The sequence below is a fragment of the Erythrolamprus reginae genome, chromosome 7 (genome assembly GCF_031021105.1).
Source record: "Erythrolamprus reginae isolate rEryReg1 chromosome 7, rEryReg1.hap1, whole genome shotgun sequence".
NCBI lineage: Eukaryota > Metazoa > Chordata > Lepidosauria > Squamata > Dipsadidae > Erythrolamprus > Erythrolamprus reginae.
In genome coordinates, this window is record NC_091956.1 from 38,005,856 (window position 1) to 38,028,919 (window position 23,064).

Genomic DNA, 23,064 nt, shown 5'->3' on the forward strand with positions numbered 1-23,064 from the left:
TTAGCTTTACTAGATAAATGGTCAAAGCAAGGGAAACTGCAGTTTAATGTTTCCAAATGTAAAATAATGCACTTGGGGAAAAAGAATCCTCAATCTGAGTATTATATTGGCACTTCTGTGTTAGCAAAAACATCAGAAGAGAAGGATTTAGGGGTAGTGATTTCTGACAGTCTCAAAATGGGTGAACAATGCAGTCAGGCGGTAGGGAAAGCAAGTTGGATGTTTGGCTGCATAGCTAGGTATAACAAGCAGGAAGAGGGAGATTATGATCCCGCTATATAGAGTGCTGGTGAGACCACATTTGGAATACTGTGTTCAGTTCTGGAGACCTCACCTACAAAAAGATATTGACAAAATTGAACGGGTCCAAAGATGGGCTACAAGAATGGTGGAAGGTCTTAAGCATAAAATGTACGTATCAAGAAAGACTTAATGAACTCAATCTGTATAGTCTGGAGCACAGAAGGAAAGGGGGCGGGGGAATGATCGAAACATTTAAATATGTTAAAGGGTTAAATAAGGTCCAGGAGGGAAGTGTTTTTAATAGGAAAGTGAACACAAGAACAAGGGGACACAATCTGCAGTTAGTTGGGGGAAAGATCAAAAGCAACGTGAGAAAATATTATTTTACTAAAAGAGTAGATCCTTGGAACAAACTTCCAGCAGACGTGATTGGTAAATCCACAGTAACTGAATTTAAACAAGCCTGGGATAAACATATATCCATCCTAAGATAAAATACAGAAAATAATATAAGGGCAGACTAGATGGACCATGAGGTCTTTTTCTGCCGTCTGTCTTCTATGTTTCTAAGTGGAGCTTGGGTTGCCCATGCCGCTGAAGTAGCTGCGCTTCTGGTAGAATGGACGGTTATGCCCCTTGGAATTGGTAAGGAGGCTGATTTGTATGCCTTGGAAATAAAGCTTCTTATCCACCTGCCCAAGATGGTGGAGGAGACCTTGTTGTCCAATGATCTGGGATGGTAGGCAATGAACAAGGCTTCAGATTTACGAAACGCTTGGGTACGTTTGATGTAAATACGTGGAGCCCTAGTGATATCCAGAGTATGCCATTTGTGACTTAAACCATGGTCTGGTCTGGTGCAGAAGGATGGAAGTGTGATGTCTTGTGATCTGTGGAACAGAGAGGTGACTTTCAGGATGAAGATAGGGTCCAGTCTGAGGGTTACCTTATCCTGATGATATTGACACAAGTCCTGTCTTATGGATAAGGCTGTCAATTTTGAGATGCATCGAGTAGACGTGATTGCCACGAGGAAGGCCACATTGAATGATAGGTGTTGGAGGGATGCTGTGGACAGAGGTTCGTAGGGAAGAACTGTAAGTGACGATAGGACCCGAGGTAAGTCCCAGGTAGGGTAGCGGTGAATGGTGGGGGAACTCAATTGGACAATTCCCTTAATGAGCTCTTGTATTTCAGGGAAACTGCACAGAGGTGCTCACCTGGGCCCTGAGAGGACCGAAGACAGTGCCGCCACTTTTATATGAATAGTGTTGACTGACAATCCATGGTGGAAGCTCTTCATGAGGAAGATGATTCTGGGAATGGGAATGCACAGTGGAGAGATACTGTATCTTCTTGGGAGCACCATTCACAAAACCTGGACCAGATATGATTGCAGATACGGTTTGTGGATGGTTTTCTGGAGGTTTGCATGACAAAAATGGCATCAGGGTCATGACCTGCAGTTCTAGATCTTGCCGGACAACCTCCAGGCGGTCAAGTGAAACCAAACCGGATCCAGGTGGAAGGATCCGCCTTGCAGAAGCATGTCCTCCAAAACGGGGAGTCACCATGGGGATTCGGTGGACAGGGCCTGGAGGTTCGTGAACCAGGTTCGTGAACCTGGAGGTTCGTGATCACAATTATCTGAGTTTGTTCCTGGAGGATCTTGTGAATGATGTCCAAGATAATGGGAATTGGTGGAAAGGCATAGAGAAGGCCCTGGGGCCAACAGTTCATGAGGGCATTGATTGCTTCTGCCCCCGGCAACAAGAAGCGGGCAAAGAAGCATGGAAGTTGTGTTGTCTGCGGTTGCGCAGAGGTCCACTTCTGGGAAGCCGAATCTGGGGCAAATTTGGAAGAAAGGGGATGGCAGAAGACTCCATTCTCCCGAGTCTATCTTCTGGCGGGAGAGCCAGTCTGCCTGGGTGTTGAGGTCTCCGGAAAAATGATTCACCGATAGGGACTGGGGGTGCCTCTTCATCCAGAGGCCCAGCTTGAGAGACTCCTGCATTAGGATCATGTGCCTCCCTATTTGCAGATGTGGCTCTTGGTAGCCATATTGTTGGTGAGAATTAGAACGTGTTGGTGATAGATGAGGTGTCTGAACTGTTTGAGGGCTAGGAAAATCACTCTCAATTCCAGCCAATTGATGGGGCGCTTGGCCTCTTGAACCGACCAGGTGCCCTGTTGAGTGTATGTTGAGTGTGCACTCCACCCAGAGAGGCTGGTATCTGTTGTGATGATTGTTTGCGACGGGATTCTAAGAGGGTGCCTTTGGAAAGCACGGAGTATATCCACCACGTGAGCGACCATATTACTGATGGAGTGATCAGGATGATGCGCTGAGAGCGGCTCTCTGAAAGGGTAATAGCAGCCATTGAAGTACCTGGAGTGAAACCTAGCCCAAGGGGTGGTGCCTATACAGGAAATCATTTTCCAGAGAAGGGATGACAGAAGAGAGATAGAGGCCCTTCTTGATTGTTGGATCTGATGGGCCAGGGACTTGATGCTGTCCTGCCTGTCTTGGGACAGGGAGACCATGGAATGGATGTAATCTATCTGGGTTCTCAGGTGGAAATAGAGGTACTAGGGACTAGCTGACTTGCACAGATTAATAGAAAAACCATGTCTTTGCAGTAAGGACATAATGGAGTGAATATCGGACAGGGTGCGCTCCCTGGAAGGGGCATGGATTAGAATATCATCCAGGTAACATTGAATATGGATAGGGACAGATCTGATATGGGCGGCCAGAGCCCCCAAGGGTTTGATGAAAACTCTGGTGGCCGAGGACAACCCAAAGGGCATGGCCCTGTAATGGTAGTGAGAGCCTCACCCTTGAGGATGAGGATGTGAAGGTAGACCTCTGTGAGGTCTAGGAATGCCATAAAATCGCCTGGGTGAAGGGAAGCTAAGATGGATGACAGAGAATGCATTTTGAATTTTCTGTACCTGATAAACTGGTTCAGAAGTTTGAGATCTAGGATAGCCCTCCACCCACTGGAGAATTTGGGGACAATGAAAAGGATGGAGTAGAAACCTAGTCCTCTTTGTGAGGAAGGGACCGGTTGGATAGCTTTGATAGGAGGTGGAGAATTGCCTACTCCATAAGGACCTTAGAGGTCTGAGGTTAGGGAGGGGGCAGGAAATAAATTTCTTGGAAGGCAGGGAAAGGAACTCCAATTGAAGGCCCCACTGGATAGTAGATAATACTCAGGGGTCCTGAGAGGATTGTTGCCAGGTCAGTAGGAACCAGCCAGGTGGCCCCCAATGGGAATTTTAGGGTGATTACCATCTGGTTTTTTACCATATCTGGAGGAAGAATTGCCTCCCTGATCTCTATTGGATCTGTCTGGTTGAGATCTGGTTCTAATGGAGTACTGACCTGAGGATCGTTGGAAGTTGGAAGTCTGGTCTTGCTGATGAAAGGGGCGCCGAAAGGACTGTTGAAACTTGGTGGATTTCTTGATTGTGGGTCTCAGCATGTTCTTCTTGTCCGAGGTCTCTGTCAGGAGACGATCCAAGAGGTCCCCGAATAGGTTCTTTTGTTTGAGGGGGCCAATTGCCATTTCTGGCGGACTCCCGCCTGCCCTGGCTTGAGCCAGTGGAGTCTTCTGGCAATGCTAGAGGGAGCAATGGATTTGGCTGCAAACCTAGACACCTGTAGGGTGGCGACTGCCAAGTATTGAGCTGCTGCGAAAATTTTATTAATATCTTGCTGGCCCCTGAGGTCATCTGGGGAAATGTGGTGCTGGATTTGTTAAATCCAAAGCAACATGGCCCTACTGAAAAAGGATGTGGAGGCAACTGATCTGATGGCCCCCACGTCAGCAGAGTAACTCTTTTTCACCATCTGTTCCAAGCGTCTGTCTTCGGCCTTCATGACCTCCTCTGCCTCACCCAGCATGGCTGCAGCAAAATTAGGTATTTTAACAGGTTCGTCTACTTTGGAAAAGAACAGTAGATCGTCATATGAAGTAGCCACTTTGTAGAGCTTCTTGTCCCTGGAGGAGGGGTTTGGGCCCACCGCAGGGGAAGAGCACTGTTTCTGAGAATCCTTGAAGAGTTTGGGCATGGTATCACATCCGTGTCCTGTTGTTCTTCTGAGAAGAAGGGTCAGGGTTCCTGTTCAGTGGTGGTGGTGGATGTAGAGGGCTGTTCTTGAGCCGCAAGCCCTGTGGCCAAGTGGGCCTTGTGACGCAAGCATTTAAACAGGTGTTGGGAGAAGATCGCTGTGGAGGTTGGAAGTTTAGCCGGAAGATCTTCATCCTCTGTGATGCCCTGGAAGAGGTCCTCCACGGATTGTTCATCTGGGTCCTCCTCATCCTCATTCTCAGATGAAGAGACCTCCATAGGAGACGAGTCCAATCTTCATCTAAGGGTGGGAAGAGGTCTGGACTGTCTAGTAGGAGGGATAGAAGAGGTAGAGGGTGCATTGAGAGCCAAGAATCTGGAATCAATGGCCTGGGTTAAAGCAGTTAGCAAAGCCTGAAATTCAGAGGAGAGGGTAGGAGGAGGTTGAGGGGTAGGGGACTCCACCCTGATGTCCTGGTCTAGGCCTGGATCTGGAGGGGAGTCCTGAAAGGCTTGAGATGACTCACTGCCTGTTCCCCATAAATCGAATTGCGGCCTGTGCATATTTGGATCATCTAGAGCCGAATTGCTCTCTACAGGAGGGAGGAGCTCAGAAGCCTCTGATGGAGGGGGTGAGCTGGCATGAACCTGGGCTTGAACCCTTAGTCTTTTAGCAAATTCATCATGCATCTTTTAAAGAGTTCTGTCTCTCCTCTTTTCAACTCTGGTAGGATTTGGAGGTTGAGCTGAAGAGGTAGGAGGCTGAGGGGGAGAGGCAGGGTTAATGGTGTCCTCCAAAGCCTATTGGATTTCTGGGTGCATTTGCCCCCAGCAGGATTCCTCTTGGGGTTCCTGAATGCCATGGTTTACAGAATAAAGGCAGAGCCAAAGGAACAGATGTATTTCTCCCAAGTGAGATTAAGGAAAGACACGCCCCAGCCTCTGGTCCGGAGGCCTCTGCAAGTCTCTGTCCCCTGGAGCTACTCCAGGTGGCTGGCAAGAGACTGCAGACACTGGGCCCTCACTGTTCTGTGTTAACAAAATGGAATCCTGGTAGGAGGGCCTACTGGAGGGAGCGTAGAGTCGAGACGAATCTGCAACGTGCTCGGGGCTTGCAGCAGGGCTTGGGCACAAAAAGGGCCTGGCGTGGGCGAGGCGAACTTGGCGCTTAAGTTAATGGGCATTGGCACCAGAGAAACACCGAAATCAAAGGTGCCAAATCATAATAAATAAGTAAGCCCCAGTGGATAGAGAACGAGCCGTTCCTGGAGTTCCGGCTACACTCAGTAACTAAATAAAACTAAGTGATTGGCAGATTGAAATAACGAAACTGAAAGTGCTCGCCGTGGTGAGGAAAAAAAGGTAGGCCAGCTAAATTTGGCTGTAATTTAAAGAAGCCTTGCTGAGTCTGAACTGATTTCTTTCAAATCCCCCACCCACCTTAAAGAGCCAATCCGGCTTGTAAATTTTTTCTCCTGTTTAGGCTAACCGCCTGGAAGGGGGGGAAGGGAAGCCGGCAGGAGAAAATGGCTGTACTTATCGATTTAATCTGTTGCAGAAGGATCCTAATTGAGAAGAGTTGAGTTGAAGAGTGCAGAGGGAAGGAATTAAAGCCACGAAAGAGAGGAGCCACCACACGTCCTGCTAAGCAGAGGACCGAGCGAAATCTGGGGAAGGAACGGATCCGGTGGTCTTAAAAAAAGACTGATGGCTTGGTCCTGATTGGATAGGACGCGGAGCAATACCCACATGACTACTGCCCCTCTCTTGTTAGCATGGAGAATGCCAACAAGTTTTCATTTTCGAGTCTGGTACCCTCCAGGCACACTGGGATTCCAATTTCCCACAATTCTCAGCATAGCCATTAGTTATACCAGCTTGGAATTGTATTATCTGACATGCCATGAACTAAAAGCTGAAAAAAGCTGTAGCAAGAGAGAACTACCTTAAAAAACACACAAGAAATCAAAATAATGCAAGAATGTTTTAACATAATATTTATGAAAAGAGGACTAGAAATTTGACTAAGAAGATGCTTTAGATCAGTGATTTTCAACCTCTCTTTAGCCACGACACATTTTTTACATTTACAAAATCCTGGGGCACACCACCAACCAAAATGACACAAAATGACACTCTCCTCTCTTTTTCCATCCCTGTCGCCTCCCCCTGTGATTGTGTGTATATATACACACTCTTGAACCATTTCCAAAAACAGGTGAGGGCTGGGGGGGGTTTCTCTCTTATTCTTTGGGTGCTTTTTATCATATGCTTTAAATCAAGAGTCACTTCTCTCCCTCTTTTGTTTCTCTCTTTCCTCTCATTCTCTGCCTCATTTTCTCATTTTTTTCCTTCGTTTTGCTCTCATTTCTCTCTCCCTCTCTTCTCTCTCTCTATTTACTTTCTTTCTTTCTTTTTTTTCTCTTTCTTTTTCTCTCTTGCTTTCTTTCTCTTTCTCACACAATTTCTCTCACTGTCTCTTGCTTTCTTTCTCTAGCTTTCTCACTCTCTTGCTTTTTCTCTTGCTTTCCCTCTCTCACACACTATCTTTCTCTCTCTTGCTTTCTTTGTTTCTTGCTTTCTTTCTCTTCCTTTCTGTTTCTCTCTCTTGCTTGCTTTCTCTGTCTCTCTTGCTTTCTTTCTCTTTTTCTCTCTCTTTTGCGCTCTCTCTCTCTCACCATCTCTTTCTCTCTCGTACACCACACCAGCAAATGCAACATTGGGCAGTAGCCACGCGGCAGCGGTAGGGGAGTCGGCTGCAAGTGGGAGCTCCAGGGCGGAGGCACCGATGGCAGCGGCTGGACGTGTTGCTGGACGCCGTACATGCTGGTGCTGCGCTGAGTGTGGGGCTGGCACGTCCATCTCAGCCCAGCCAGCGGGCCAGTGCCAGCCCCGCAGCGCCAGCATGTATGGCGTCCAGCAACACATCCAGCTGCCATCGGTGCCTCCGCCCTGGAGCTCCCACTCGCAGCCGACCGCCCTGCTTCCACCCCGCAGCTACTGCCCGATGCTGCTGTTGCCGGCGTGATGTACGCTGTTGCCAACTGCTCGCAGCTGCCGCCCCGCGGCTACTGCCTGATGCCGCTACTGCCGGCGCCCTCCCATCGGGCCCCAAAGCTCACCTGCCGCCACCAGGGAAGCTCCAGCCGGGCGGGGCACTGCAGCTGCCAGAAAACCTGGAAGGTGCAAAGTAGCCCTGTGGCTACTGCCCGATGCCGATGTTGCCGGCATCGTGTACGCTGTTGCTGACCGCTCGCAGCAGCCGCCCCGCGGTTATTGCCCGGTGCCGCTGCTGCCAGCACCTTCCCACTCCTGCTGCCAGCGCCCTCCCACCGGGCCCTAAAGCTTACTTGCCGCCGCCAGGTAAGTTCCAGCTGGGCAGGGCGCTGCAGCTGCCGGAAAACTTGGAAGGCGCGAAGAAGGAAGGTCAGCTTATGGTCTCACAACTTTTTGCTCTTCGCACCCTCAGCAAAAATTTGCGAGACCGGAACCTGAGCTTCCTTCTTCACGGCACACCTGACCATGTCTCGTGGCACACTGCTTTAGATGACATAAAGAAGTATAAAGAAAGGGAATGAACGTTGTCTTACCTGAACATTCCTTCTAGGTGCGCTGTGGGAGACTCCCAAGCATTGTCTGTTAGCCAGGAACGGAATAAGAAAATCAATCACACCTCCTTCTTGGCCTCCACTAAGCCAATTATTTTATGAAGTAGACTTGCAGGTAGTCAAATGGAAGTCCAAAGTCCATATCCCTGACCAGAACCAGCCCTAGGGTGGATTGGACTCTCCTGTAGTGCACATAGAAGGAGCGTTCAGGCAAGACAAAGTTCATTCTCCTGTGCACTGCTTGGAGAGTCCAAGCATGGAGCATACCCAAGCTAAATGTGTCAAGGATGGGGAGAAGATTAGTCCAGGGTCATTGAAGTTGAATGAACCTGTTGACAGACCCTTCTGCCAAATGCAGCCTCAGCCGAAGCAAAAGAATCCAGACAATAATGTCAAATGAAAAGTGACGGCAATGTCAAAGTCACCACACTGCAAATGTCCTCAATTGATGCCTGTGTGGCCCATGGCGCTGTAGTGGCTGAATTTCTTATTGAATGAGCAGTTATGCAGCCTGACAAAGGAGTAGCCTTAATCTCATAAGCCATTGATGGCAAACCTTTTTTTCCTTGGGTGCCAAAAGAGCGTGCATGTACGGTATTGCGCATGCATGAGTGCCTACACCTATAATTCAATGCCTGGGGAGGGAAAACAGCTCCCCTCCCCCCTGGAGACCAGAAACAGCCTGTTTCCCAACTTCTGGTGGGCCCAGTAGGCTCGTGTTTCACTCTCCCCAGGCTCCAAAGGCTTCTCTGGAGCTGGGGGAGGGTAAAAACAGCTTACCTCCCTCACCGGAGGCTCTCTGGAAGCCAAAAACATCCTGCTAGAGTAGTGATGGTGAACCCATGACAGGGGTGCCACTGGTGGCACATAGAGCCATATCTGCTGGCATGTAAGTTGTTGCCTTAGCTCGGCTCCAACATGCATGTGTGTGCTGGCCAACTGATTTTTGGCTCACAGAGGCTCTGGAAGGGTGTTTTTGGCTTCCAGAGAGGCTCCGTGGGGATGAGGGGGCATTTTTACCCTCCTCCGGTTCCACGGAAACCTTTGGAGCAGAGGGGGTGAAACACAAGCCTACTGGGCCCACCAAAAATTGAGAAACAGACCATTTCTGGCCTCCAGAGGGTCTCAGGGGGTGGGAGAAGCTGTTTCTGCCCCCCCCTAGGCATTGAATTATGGGTGTGGGCTCTCACACATGCGCAATACCATGCGTGCATGCTCTTTTGGCACCCAAGGAAAAACAGGTTCGCCATCACTGTCCTAGAGCCTTTGTGCGAGCCAAAAATCAGCTGGCCAGCTCACACATGCACATTGGAGCTGAGCTAGGGCAACAGCTTGCGTGCCAGCAAATATGGCTACAAGTGCCACCTGTGGCACCCGTGCCATAGGTTCACCATGACTGTCATAACCTTGTAATACAACTTTTCAGCCAGTGGCCCACTGCAAAACGCGAAACTTTCTGATCCATCAATGTTGTTTGAAAGGACATGAATAAGGATTTGGATCTGTGAAAAACGGCTGTCTGTTTAATATATCTACGGAGGCACCTCCTGACATCTAAGTTACGGCAGTTTCTCCCTAGGATGGGCTGGATTTGGGCAGAAATCCAGAAGAATAAGTTCTTGAGTCCTATAAAATAAAGAATTATCTTTTGGGAGAAAAAAGATGGTTCCACTTTCAGAACATTTGGAATGGAAAATGCACAAATCGGAACGAACTGACAGTGCACCTAGCTCCGAAATCCTCCTGACAGAAGTGAAAACCACCAGGAAGACTACCTTAAAGATCAGTAACTGGACACTAGCAGATCTCAACAGTTCAAATGGCAATCCAAATAAGGGTGTCAAGCAAATGCAGTGGTTGTGGGGAAAAACATTGGCTCACCACACTATCATTAGAAGGCCTATTGACTATGAGAATCTGGGAGGGTTGATTTCAGGAGGGAGATGTATCCACAACACATTCTTTTGAGATGTTCAAGGTCATCCTTTGCCCACCACCTGCCCAGAAGCTAGGAGGAGGAACTGCCACATTGGCAAAACCTGAGTAGGCAATGTGACAATTTTGGTGGTGGGGGACCAGGGGCGTGAACTTTCAACTGGATGGGAAACTTTGGAAGCGACAGATTTGCGTTTCCCACAGTGGTGCCAGAATAGCTCTCACAATAAATTGGAACTTTGAGGAATATTTTGCCTTGGACGCTGATTTAAGTTTGGATGCTATACTAACCCAAATCTCTCTTAAAATCTTATTCAGCTACACCGAGCTTGGGACACTGGTTGGGGTCCTGAGACCCAGCATCCAACCAGGCACTGGGTTGTGTAAAGACTCAGGGAAGATGGAAAAGCAGCAAGCTGAGGAGGAACAAGCAGAAGAGGACTTGGCTGGATGCTTCCAGATCCTCTACGCTCCACTTCAGGAATTCACACCTGCCAGAGAGGCTGCGGAGAGAGTGAGCCAGTAGAGACAAGCAACCGGCTCCCGAGCCCCTCTTTCAGCTAGAGCAGACCCCCCCCCAAGGTGCAGTTGGAGATCTGAGTCCTCCCTCACAGTGAGGGGGGGGAGACCCACCTGGGCTCAGGGCTACTCTCGGCCCAGGAATGGAGGCAGCAAAAGATCATGCTCACAAACTGCTCCGAAGGTGAGGGATCCCACCATCGCGCAGTCAATCATTGATGGATCTCCCTGACCAGTTTTGACACTTAATTTTAAGTTAGACAACCCCCAAGTCAGAGCCTTAGGCCCCTAGATGGAACTTGGCCCTGCGATAGTTCTTATTCTCAGAGAGTCACTGAGGCCTCCAGTTGAGAGGAAACACTGTTCTTTCCACACAGTGGCAAGTGAAACCCACGGGGACCTCTCCACTGTCTACTTGGACAACCCGTTACCCTTCTCCAAAGTCAGCCCATCTCCGAGCCTAGAGAACCGTCAACATTGGCAGCTGGGAGGAAAGAGTTACCACCAACAGCCCGTGGCAAGCCCCACCTGGATGGGCTTTCTTCTCCAGTGGGATAGGCACAGTGCCAGTGGATCCAGGATACCCTCTGCAGTCAAACATGGCACAGTGAATGGGGCGGCACAGCCAACCTCTGCAATGTCAGGTCTAGCCACAACCGCCCCTCCGCAAGTAGGCGGGCCCCTCCCTGTGGACAGGGGTACATGGGGGCTAGGCCAGCAGAGGCAGCAGGGAGGGGGTCAAGTCGGAGGGCCCTCTAGCAGGCTGTTGCCTCACTGGCCATACCCATACCAGCCACCGTCCTGCAAGCCAGGAGACCGCACCTCAGTTCCGCAACATGTTTGATGGCAACCCAAAGAAGCTGTCCTATTTCCTCCATCGAGTGTGGGCATATATTGATGAATACAGAGATCGCTACTAGATAGAAAGCTGATTGACAAGATAACCGAAGGAATGAATGAGGGAGAAGCAACAGAGTGGCTAGTCGAGCTCCATGATGAAGCAGCCCCCGAGCTAGATGACACAGATGACTTCATCCAGTTATGAGAGTCAGATTCCGCGACAAGGCCCCATAGGTAAATGCTGAGGAATAGATCCAAAGGTTGACTGGATACTGACAGGCTGACCAGATCTGTGTACCAAGGGCAACAGGGCCACTGCAGGGTGATGAGGAGTAACTCCACCCTCTCTGCTAATAGCTTCCCTTTTACTCTCGGAATGATTGGGAGAGGAGGGAAGGCATACAATAGCCCCTTTGGTCACGGGCTGCATAGAGTGTTGACTCCTTCTGCCCCTGGCATTGTGAACCTGGAGAAGAACTTGGGAAGGTAAGTATTGAATGGAGAGGCGAACTTGTCCACCTCTAACCGACTAAACCCCAGAGACAGATCCTGGTGCAGGTGTCACTCTGAGTGATCTATTGTGGTCCTGCTCAGTCAATCCACCTGAAGATTCACTGTCCCAGACATGTGTTCTGCCTTGATGGACTGGACACGGCATTCCATCCAAAGGGCCAGATTTGGTGCCTCTTGCATCAGACTGTTGGACCACGTACCCTCCAGCAGTGAGCCTGGGTAGCCACATTGTCAGTTAGAATCAAGACATGCTGGTCTGACGCTAGATGTCTGAAGTGATGCAGAGTGAGACGAACTACTCTCAACTCTAACCAATTTTTTGGGTCAAGTCTGATGCCCTCCAATGCCCCTGAGCCACTGGGTATAGATGCAAAGAATTTGGCATCTGTCATGGTCATGTGGATGGGTTCTTTGAAAAGACAACCTTTTGACATGGCCCTGGACGTCCACCAATGTATACACCTGAGGACAGACAGGATGACACGAACCCGTCTTGGAGTTGCTATGTTTCGTCCTCTGATGTGGCAACAGGAACCATTGTAGAGGCTGAGCGTGCAGCCTCACCCAAGAAATAATGTCGATACAGGAGATCATCTTCCCCAGAAACTGAGAAAAAACAGCCAGTGGAACTGAGCGTAGTCCCCGTACTTAAGTGACAAGGATCCGATTTATCTGAGTGGCCAACCAGGGTGCTATTCAGTTGGTCCTGTGACGGAAAAACTTCACAAATTTGTGTGCTGATCACTGTCCCAGGATAAAGAAGGCTGGTGGTCAGAACCATATGACTTTTTGCAAAATTAATGGAGAATCCATGGTCCTGTAAGGCTCGGATGGTGACCCGAAGGTGTTCCTGAGCTTGCAGAGGTGAACACGACTGGATGATTTCGTGCAGGTAACACTGCAGACTTATTGGTTTCTCCCTGAGAGGAGGCTGCCAAAATCTTGGTGAAGATGGGAGGGGTGGACGAAAGGTCAAATGGCATGGCCTTGTGCTGATAATGCATCCTCATGACAAAGAACCTTAGGAAGCTTCTGTGTGATGGATGAATAGGCACAAAATAAGAAGATAGGCCTCATCTATAAAGGTCAGATAATTGCTTGATCAGATACAACTGAGAATCGGTTTTAGACTGCATCTTGAACTTTTAGTATGCCAAATAAAGGTTGAGCAGTTTAAAATCTAAAATAGCTCTCACCTCCACCTAAACCTTTGGGAACCAGGAAGAGAATGGAGCAAAACCCCCAACTTTCCTGCGCCGGGGGAATCGTCTCTATGGCAGCTATATAGGCAACAGATGTTGGATTTCAAACTCTAGGACACAGCCTTTGACCTGAGTGGTGGAAACTGGGCATCAAATGAATCACCTTGGTGGAATGGTAGTGAACTCTATAGTGAAACCTAGACTCTCTGTCTGCAGCACCCAGGTATTAGATGTAGTAACCTCCCATTGGTGGATGAATGAATTCAGCTGATCACCAATGGGGGCGTCTGACTGGGAATCACTTGGAACTGCAAAAGGTCTGATTAACAGACCTTCAAAATGGTCTCCTGTTCTGAAAATACTGTCTGCCTCTGTCTCTACCACCTGACCTGTCCATGGGCCGATTCGATACCCAGTAGGAGCATTGATATTGGAATCCATTAGGCCTTGGGTCCTGGCAAAATGGCTGTCTCCTGAAATATGGAGTCATACAACGATCTGCCCTTCTATATGTAGTAGGCAAAATCGTCCTCTTGTCTCTACTCTCCACCAGAGTAGGATCCAATGATTCTCCAAAAAGACTGCCCCCTTTAAAGGGTGCTAAAGCCAAACGCCATTTTGACTTCATATCAGCTTGCTTCTTGAGTCCTGCTGGAGATCCAGACAAGCACTCCTGTTTGTTATTCAAGAATTGAATAGAGAAATATTTTCCGCGTCCCTCTAGGCTGACTGAGTAAAACAAATGACTCAGTGGGGGCCAAGGAAGAGGTGTGGCTGGATATTTCTTACTCAGTTCCTAATAAACAAAAAGTTAACCCATGTTTAGAGTCTCCAAGCAGTGCACAGGAAAAGCTAACAGTAACAGTAACCTAACAGTAATTAAAATTGAATAAAACATGTGAAAGAATTTAAGCATATCTTCTGTGATAAATTAATGTACTGTACAGTGGAACCCCGACATAAGAGCTGCTCTACTTAAGAGCAACTCGAGATAAGAGCTGGGAGGGGAGAGATATTTTTGTTCTACTTACAAGCCCAAATTCGAGATACAAGCGCCAAGGAGCTGTCTCCTGAAGCCAAACGCTAACTTCCGCGTTCGGCTTCAGGAGACAGCTGCGAAGCGGCGCGCGTGTTTTAAAAGGTTGCAGCCGGCCTGGGGGGCTCGGGGGGGTGCTTGTAGCTTTCTTTCTTGCTCTTTTTCTTTCTCTCTTTTACCTTCCCTTCCTCTATTTCTTCTTTTCTTTCTCCTTCCCACCTTCTTCCCTCCCTCCCTCCCTCCTTTCACTCATTCCTCTCTTACTCTCCCCTTTCATAAGTTTCCTTGCTTCCTTCCTCTGTTCCTGTCCCTTCCCCCTTTCTTTCTTTCTTTCTTGCTTTCTTTCTTGCTCTTTTTCTTTCTCTCTTTTACCTTCCCTTCCTCTATTTCTTCTTTTCTTTCTCCTTCCCACCTTCTTCCCTCCCTCCCTTCACTCATTCCTCTCTTACTCTCCCCTTTCATAAGTTTCCTTGCTTCCTTCCTCTGTTCCTGTCCCTTCCCTCTTTCCTTCCTTCCCACCCTCCGTCCATTCATTCACCCATTCCTCTCTTGATCGCTTAAAGCCGGTCCCTGGTGCAAAAAGGGTTGGGGACCTCTGTCCTACAGGATTGGGTGGCAGAGAAGTTGAACATATGTAAATTTAAAAGTTTAAGAAAGTTTACAAGTTAAGTGAAAGAAACTTCATTATTCATTTATATGTACATGTACATTTCTTCATTAAAAACATGTCTTTCTGCATAATTTAGACTAACTTTGTGAGTTTTTTGAGGGCTGGAACCAATTAAAATTATTTACATTAATTCCTATGGGGAAAAGTCGTTCGAGATAAGAGCTGCTCGACTTAAGAGCCCAGGTCCGGAACGAATTAAACTCGTATCTCGAGGTACCACTGTATTTCGGAAAGATTGCTAAACTGTCAAAACATGCAAGTAAAAAAGCTATCCTATAGGAAAGATTCTGGCATATAAAGAAATTAAATGCAAAACACCATAAAATGAGAAATAAAGGATCCCGAATGAGAAAGCAAAGGCTAAGAATCTCAAAATGCAACATGAAAATGAGACACTGTAAAAAAGATCTAATGAAAAATTGGCTGAAAACTTAAATGCAGTAATGTCTCATTTCATAAATAGCGTATAGGGTGGTAAAGAAGAGTAAAAAGAAATCATTCTGATTTAAAAATCTGAAACAAGGGCAATTAAAAACAAAGAAAAGAGTGCAAAGATACTCACTACAAGCAATAAACAGGTATGGTTTGAGATAAAAACATTCATCACAATATTTAATATTACCTTCCCAATATATTACCTGCTATGTCTATAAAACAAGTTATATTCTGAAGTAAGCTAAAATGTTTAGAAAATTACCATGATGCAGGTAAAAAAAATTCAACCAATAAAATGTAATGTCAATATCTTTTCACCTATATCAAAACTTTCCAAATAAATTAAAAACGCCTTCCATTTGTTTCAATGTTTTCATAATGAATAAACACCTGTGATATTATACCTTCTTTTGTGTTTTCATTTTTGTTTTTATTAGTGTTCTTTTCCAGGGTTAAATGTTTTATCACTTCTGTCTCTTTATCTTTTATTATCTTTTCTTCTTTTGCTTTTACATCATCACCATTTCTCTTCAAGAAATCTACTTTTTTGTCATATTTGTCTTTCTTTTCTTTCTTCCTTTCACCTTTTTCCAAGCTTTCCAGTTTTCTATCACATTTATCCACCACTTTACTTTTTTGTTCATCACTTTCCTGAAAATTTTCCTTGTTTGGATTAAGCAGGCTACTAGCTTCTTTTGATATAGTTTTCCCTTCTTCATTTGAAGAAAATGAATTACTTATTTCTTCACAGTTTACTACTGGTTCAAAACTTTCTTCTATAGAGTTCCAAGGAGTTTTTTCTACATCAGCAACATCTTCTGCATTCCGGTCTCTCTCTATGCTGCCATCCAAACTGTGCTGAGACAGGAGTTTCTTTGAGACTCTCTCATTTGTCTTGATGTTGGTTGCTTCTGTAGAAGCCCTGGTGGCACTGGCTTCTTGGTTGAGAGATGTTATGGTCTCCAAAATAGACAGAGCATCATTAGCGATATTCACATTTGGAGTGACAGCAGGAACACCTTCAAATAAGAGTAAGGTTAAGTACAGCTATTAGTATGATATATTACATATGTACTGAAGAAGCCAAATCAAAAAATAATCTCTTGTTTCAGAATGCTCAATGTAAACTCAACACTGGCACATCCTTCAGATATTAACATTCCATTTGTAACAGTAAGCCATGTGGGATAACTCTGCTATGATGCAGTGGTGATAATATGCTGTCAAGAAAGCTTTTTTTTATTGTTCTCATTATTGGAATGGTACATTTAGGTGCCGAATCTGGGCAGCACCAGCTTTCCTCCTCTGTTGCTCTCTGACAGTGATTGTCCACCATCAATGGTTCCCTGGCCCTCCATCCTCAGTGTCCTAGCCATTCCCCGAGGAACAGTTTTAGCTGGGCATTTAGCTGCTCTGGACAAGTAGCTAACAGCCAATTGGACAGCAGGTGGCAGTGATGGTGCTGGAGAGCCAGCATGCAATTGGCAGCAGTTGGGATAATCTGGAGGGCTGCAGCATGCAATTGGCAGTGGGCTAGCAATCCCAGGAGTTGTGGGCGCAGTGTGTGATTGGAAGTGAATGGGACGATCGCAGGGGCTGTAGAGGGGCGATGTGCAATTAGTATCAGGCAGGGCGATCGCGGGGGCTGTGGAGGGGCAGCATGCGATTGGCGCTGGGTGGGGCAGGCAAACAAGGGCCTTCAAGCCAGCTACCAGGGTTAAATCTAGAATTCGGCATTTGTGACAAACTTCAGGCTGTCGGGCATCACCTTCTGTCCTGTTTATAGTTTCATGAAACCTGGAAGGTGACGCTGTTTTCCAATTCCTACAGTTGCTTCAGGCTAATCAAGATAATTCAACTCCTGGCAGCCAACAGCTTCCTTGGCCTCAAGGAAAAAAAAACCCCAACCTGGCCTTTCTGCTTTAAATTACTGACTAGGTCAAACCTCCAAACTGGCTGGCTTCACATGTTCTCGGTCCCTCTGGCTCAGGTTATGCAAACACATCCGAACCTGCATGGGATTTGGGTGTGCAGACCAATATGGCTTGTAAGCTGCTTTTACAGCTCGCATGAGAGATGGCGTTTGGGGGGGGTTGGGGTTTAGTTTCCAATGGCTCCCATGCCCTTGCCTTCCCCCCACAGCCCTAAGATCATTTCGTCCTACACCACACTGTCCTCATATCCCTGTGATTGCCCCATCATCTATCACGTACTGCACCCTAGAGCCCCCACAATCACCCCGCCTGCTGTCAATCATGTGCTACTCCATAGCACCTCACTTGCCCCAAACCCCTCGCTCGCCCCACCCACCACCTATCACACACTACCCTCCCAGCACTAATATTGTTGTTCACCTCCGATTGGTTGGCAGCTACTTGCCTGGCGCAGCAAAACGCCCATGCCAGTAAAACCATGCCTCAAGGAATTGATCGAGATGAATTGGGTCATTCCCTTAGTGCCAAGGGGCCATTGGCAGTGGACAATTGCTGGCAGAGGGCTACTGGAGAAGGAAAGCCCACTATGCCAGGAGTCAGAACGTAAACCTCCTAAACCCCTCATTATCATGAGATAATAACCTACATTTGATCAACTTTGTACCAAGATTTCTGTCACTTGCACTCTAACCATCTAACCTTTTCTCGAGATCCAAGGAATTTATCAGATTACTGTAAGGAATGTAAGATCTAGTCTAGCTAGAGATTACTACAGCTCTAACCGATAGCTAGACTAGAGATTCAACAGAATCGTCAAGTCCTATGACTTTGAAAATTCGTACAGCATTCCAGAATCTATGACGCTGGAGGCAGATCCTCCTAACAATATCTTAGAAGCAGGCAAGATCTCACCTCTGAAGAAAAGTGATTACTGTATCAGTTGAATGATGCAACAGTGGTGATGGTGCAGGGAAAAGGCAATAAATATAACAGACAACTGAATTTTTTGCCTATACTCTATCCTCCACTCTGACACCCACCTTCCTTGGCCAAACCTTGCTGTCCGATCTGGAACCTTAGTCATTTTGATAGCTTAAATATGGTCTCATCAGGTTCAACTGCAATATCAACAGGCAATGCATGATATGTAGCTTTATTTGAATCTTCTGTATCCTAATCTCCATGACTTCAAAAATAGTTTACTGAGAAAATTTTTGGGATGAATGTATTTCAATTTAATTTTTAAAAAGATACAGTAATCTGATAGAAAAGGGGAGGATTCTAACAATACTGGAACAATACACATTCCTAAAAGAGAAGCTTGTAGTTTGACTCCGAAAATTGAGACAATGGCAGCAGCTGGGAGCAGCTTTCCATAAACCAGAGTTTTCAGTAGGAAGGCTATCTCTAGAAAATAAACCCAGCTGTTACTATATTCAGATTGGACAGATGTAATTAGGTTAGGATGCCTTCAAAAAGGTACCATAATAGCAAAGCCTCTGTTGATAAGTAAATTATTTTCCATTTAGCATATAAATTTTGAAATTGGTTTCAATGACATCATTTGAATGTATGTGATTAGGAGGCATCAACTCTTGATTCTTTACACTCAACTCTTTAAAAACCCAAAGATTAAAAGCATATTCATTTTGCCAACAAAAGAGAGAAGAAATACCTTGCAGTAAAACAGAAGGTTCTAATTTCTCTTCAGGCAGGGCAAAGCTGGGATTGGTCTCTTCTGGGTGATTCATTGTGGCTAAAAATTCATGGACAGCCTTTTCTACCTGTGGCCTGAATATGTGGTTGATCTTTGGATCCACGACTTGAGAAATGATTCTGTCAATACCAGATTCTAACATTCCAGATCTGAAATGACAATATAATTTATCTATCACAGCTAACACAATTACTTTAACACAATCAATATAATAATTTATGCAAGAAAGGGAATATACTAATGCTAATTTATATTAAATCTGTTCTATGGATATTCTTGGTAATCTTTATAAAGTTAGTATCATTAGCAGATTAGTATCATTATTTGCATAAATCACAAGATAATATAATAAAGAATTCAAGAGAACTCCCATATATACTAGCAAAAGCAATGCAAAATATTGGGCAAGGAAGGGATTCAATTCATCCACATAGATCAGGGATGTCAAACTGGATTTCTTTGAGGACCACATCAGGGTTGTTTACCTTGATCGGGAGGCATCACTCATGTTGGGGACACCTGTGGTGGCCAAGTGCTAAGGCAGGACTTCCCTCTGACTCTCCCTCACTCTCATTACAATCTCCTTCTTTCCTTCTCCTTCCCTCTTCCTTCCCCTCTTTCCTTATTTTTCCTTCCTTGCTCTTTTCCCATCTTTCCTTCTTTTTTTTCTTTCCTTTTTCCTTTCTTGCTTTCCTGTCACTTCTTGCATGCTCAAATGCAAAAGAGGAAACATTTCTTCTTTTGCTTTGTTTTTAATTTGTTTTGCCAGTCTTCTGCCAGCTAAAATGAAGTTCGGAAGCCCACAGGCCTTGAGTTTGACATGCTGACATAGATCAATTTAAATTAAGACAATTTAAATCGGGTTTTATAAAATCAATAATTCTTTATATTCACTAAATTTCTCCTTTAAAATATAATGTAATTAAAAACATTTTAAAAATTAATACAGATTTGCTTTCGGGAAGATAATGGATTCCTCTCACTGCATTTTTGTATGTTTCCTTTGTGAAGTATAATATATTGCATATTTTCTTTCATATTAAGTTTTTCTAAAAGATATTTATTATAACCTGCATATCCTGAAATCACTATGACTGAGGCACCACAAATAAAAATGATTTTCTTTTTGTAAAAGTTGACAAGATTTTATTCCTCTATTTCTGTCACATATTATTGATAGTTGAAAAATTCCAACCAATAAATACTTATGCAAATTGTATTTGGAAATAATAAAAATTTAGGACTCAATTAATTCTCATGGTTCTTCGGGCCTAGCTAAAGCATTAATTGTTGCTTTTCTAAAATTTTCATTATTTTATTTAATGTATCCTTAAAGTACTGTTTCAGCATCCTTGAATCATAGCATCAAGAGGCTGGAAAGGAACTTGGAATTCTTCTAAGTCCAATCCCCTACTCAAGGAAGACTCCTTATACCATACCAGAAAAAGAGATTTTTAAATTTTATTTATTTATATTTCCTATTTCTAAACAGCCCATTTCCCTCACAGGGGGATCTGGGCAGTGAATTGAAGATAACTGCCCATATATTACAACTATTCAAGTAAAAAAGGGAAATTAATGAAGATCATAAAAATCATACTATAATAACCAGAGTTACTTCAGAAAAATCAATGTAATGATATACCAATAGGTTGATACAAATAAATGTTCAATAATTAAAATCTATAAATAAGTTGTTTTCATTCACCAGTACTATCCTGTTTCCCCTAAAATAAGACATCCCCTGATAATAAGCCCAATCGGTTTTGGAATGGCAATAAAGCCAAGCACTTATTTCAGGGTTCAAAAAGTATAAGACAGAATCCTATTTTCACGGAAACTCATAAAGATTGGGGATTGCTGCTATACTGCAATCTTGCAAATTGGTTAAATACAGTGAGTCAAAAGGGGAAAAATCATTTAGGAGAAAAAAACCTTTACATAATTAAAAACTTGAATGATAATATTAATTTGTTTTAAGCATGTTAACACTTACCGTATATACTTGAGTACATGTCGAGTTTTTCAGCGCCAAAAATGTGCTGAAAAATCCAACCTCAACCTATACTCAAGTTACTGATGGCGCTCAGGCCATCCACTTTGGAGCAGAGGGCGCCCTCGGGAGACAGGCAGGCATTGGCAGCTCAGGTGAGCAAGCTGTGCAGGGGCAGGGCAGGTGCTGCCTCTCCCCAGCTGAAGCAAAGGCAGGCACTCCTGAAGCCCTCGGCGAAAGCGCTCCCGCAGCAGTTCCACTGAGAGCGCTTTCATCGAGCGCTGTCAGCAAAGGGGCTGCAGAAGGTGCGGGGCAGGTGCTCCTGCAGCGCTCGGCAAAAGCGCTTTCAGCGAACGGGCTGCAGGAGGGGCGGGCCAGGCGCTACCGAAGCGCTCGGAGAAAGCCCTCTCGCAGGCCCCTCGACAAAAGCGCTCTCAGCGGAGGAGCTGCAGGAGGGGCGGGCCAGCTTCTTTCCTGGAGGGAAATCCTAGGTTGGAGGTAGGGGAGACAACGGCCACCCACCCTTTGCTTGGTGATGCTGAGGAGATCCCTGGGGCGAGCGGCAGCTCCTGGTTTTGTGCGTGCGTGTATGTGTCTGTCTATCTGGGAATCCCGTGTTCTTAAGACGAAGGCATGGGTGGGATATTGTGGGTGCGGTGTTGTGGTTGCGTGTTGCATGTGGGTGAAGGAGAGCAGTGGAGGAGGAAAAGGGGGAGGGAGGAAGAGGAGGAGAAAGAGGGGGGGGCTTAAACCCCAGGAGGAAATTAAGGGAACGTGAGAGCAGCAGGCGAGGGGCTGGCAAGACGCCCGAGATAGGCAGCGGAGGAGCCGCAAGAGAAACCAGCAAAAGATCTGCAGAGATTGTCTCGAAGCAGTTCAAGGGCTCAGCCCGCAGCTTTGCCTGGAGCCTCTCAGGTGGGGAGGAGTGCTAAGCGGCAGAATCGGAACAGCAGCCAGGCTCTCCCCCTTTGCCCAGTCCCCGGTCAGGGATTGCGGCAGCTTGCTTTTTGGCTGTGAGCAATGGGGGGAAAGTTTATTTTTTATTTTTTTATTTTTCAGATTTGTATGCCGCCCCTCTCCGCAGACTCGGGGCGGCTCACAACAATAGCAATACAATGTACGACAAATCCAATATTTAAATTACTTTTAAAAACACCACAAATTAAAACCAATCATACACACTAGCGTGCCATGCATAAATTTTATAAGCCTAGGGGGAAGGAACATGTCAATTCCCCCATGCCTGATGACAGAGGTGGGTTTTAAGGAGCTTACGAAAGGCTAGGAGGGTGGGGGCAACTCTTATACCTGGGGGGAGTTGGTTCCAAAGGGCCGGGGCCGCCACAGAGAAGGCTCTTCCCCTGGGTCCCGCCAAACGACATTGTTTAGTTGACGGGACCCGGGGAAGGCCAACTCTGTGGGACCTAACTGGTCGCTGGGATTCGTGCGGCAGAAGGCGGTCCCGGAGATATTCTGGTCCAGTGCCATGAAGGGCTTTATAGGTCATAACCAAAGGGGTCTGTCTGTCTGTCTGTCTATCATCTGCAGTGAAGGGGGCTCCCTCTCCCATTTGCCCCCCTCTTCCCGCACTTTCTCTGGCTGGGGGAGGGGCAAAAAATGTCCCTTCAGTGAGAAATAATTTGCGCACTCGCAAGACACCAGACTGGAGCGTCTGAAGAGTTGTTTTTTGGCTGGGCACGAAAAAGGGGTCTGGCTGGTTAGAAACATAGAAACATAGAAGACTGACGGCAGAAAAAGACCTCATGGTCCATCTAGTCTGCCCTTATACTATTTCCTGTGTTTTATCTTAGGATGGATATATGTTTATCCCAGGCATGTTTAAATTCAGTTACTGTGGATTTACCAACCACGTCTGCTGGAAGCTTGTTCCAAGGATCTACTACTCTTTCAGTGGAATAATATTTCCTCACGTTGCTTTTGATCTTTCCCCCAACTAACTTCAGATTGTGTCCCCTTGTTCTTGTGTTCACTTTCCTACTAAAAACACTTCCCTCCTGAACCTTATTTAACCCTTTAACATATTTAAATGTTTCGATCATGTCCCCCCTTTTCCTTCTGTCCTCCAGACTATACAGATTCAGTTCATTAAGTCTTTCCTGATACGTTTTATGCTTAAGACCTTCCACCATTCTTGTAGCCTGTCTTTGGACCCATTCAATTTTGTCAATATCTTTTTGTAGGTGAGGTCTCCAGAACTGAACACAGTATTCCAAATGTGGTCTCACCAGCGCTCTATATAAGGGGATCACAATCTCCCCCTTCCTGCTTGTTATACCCTAGCTATGCAGCCAAGCATCCTACTTGCTTTTCCTACTGCCCGA

At 46.1% G+C, this 23,064-nt stretch overlaps 1 protein-coding gene across 4 annotated transcripts in view; it reads right to left on the bottom strand.

Annotated features, from left to right (window-relative positions):
• Positions 1-23,064, bottom strand: part of LOC139170323 (biorientation of chromosomes in cell division protein 1-like 1) — a 115,894-nt gene that overhangs the window by 83,742 nt on the left and 9,088 nt on the right. For all 4 annotated transcript variants that reach the window (XM_070757351.1, XM_070757352.1, XM_070757354.1 and 1 more), the window contains exons 3-4: positions 18,688-18,878; positions 15,483-16,097 (exon numbers count right to left, since the gene is read on the bottom strand). In XM_070757351.1, the coding sequence (XP_070613452.1) occupies positions 15,483-16,097; positions 18,688-18,878 (806 nt within the window). The remainder of the gene's footprint in view (positions 1-15,482; positions 16,098-18,687; positions 18,879-23,064) is intronic.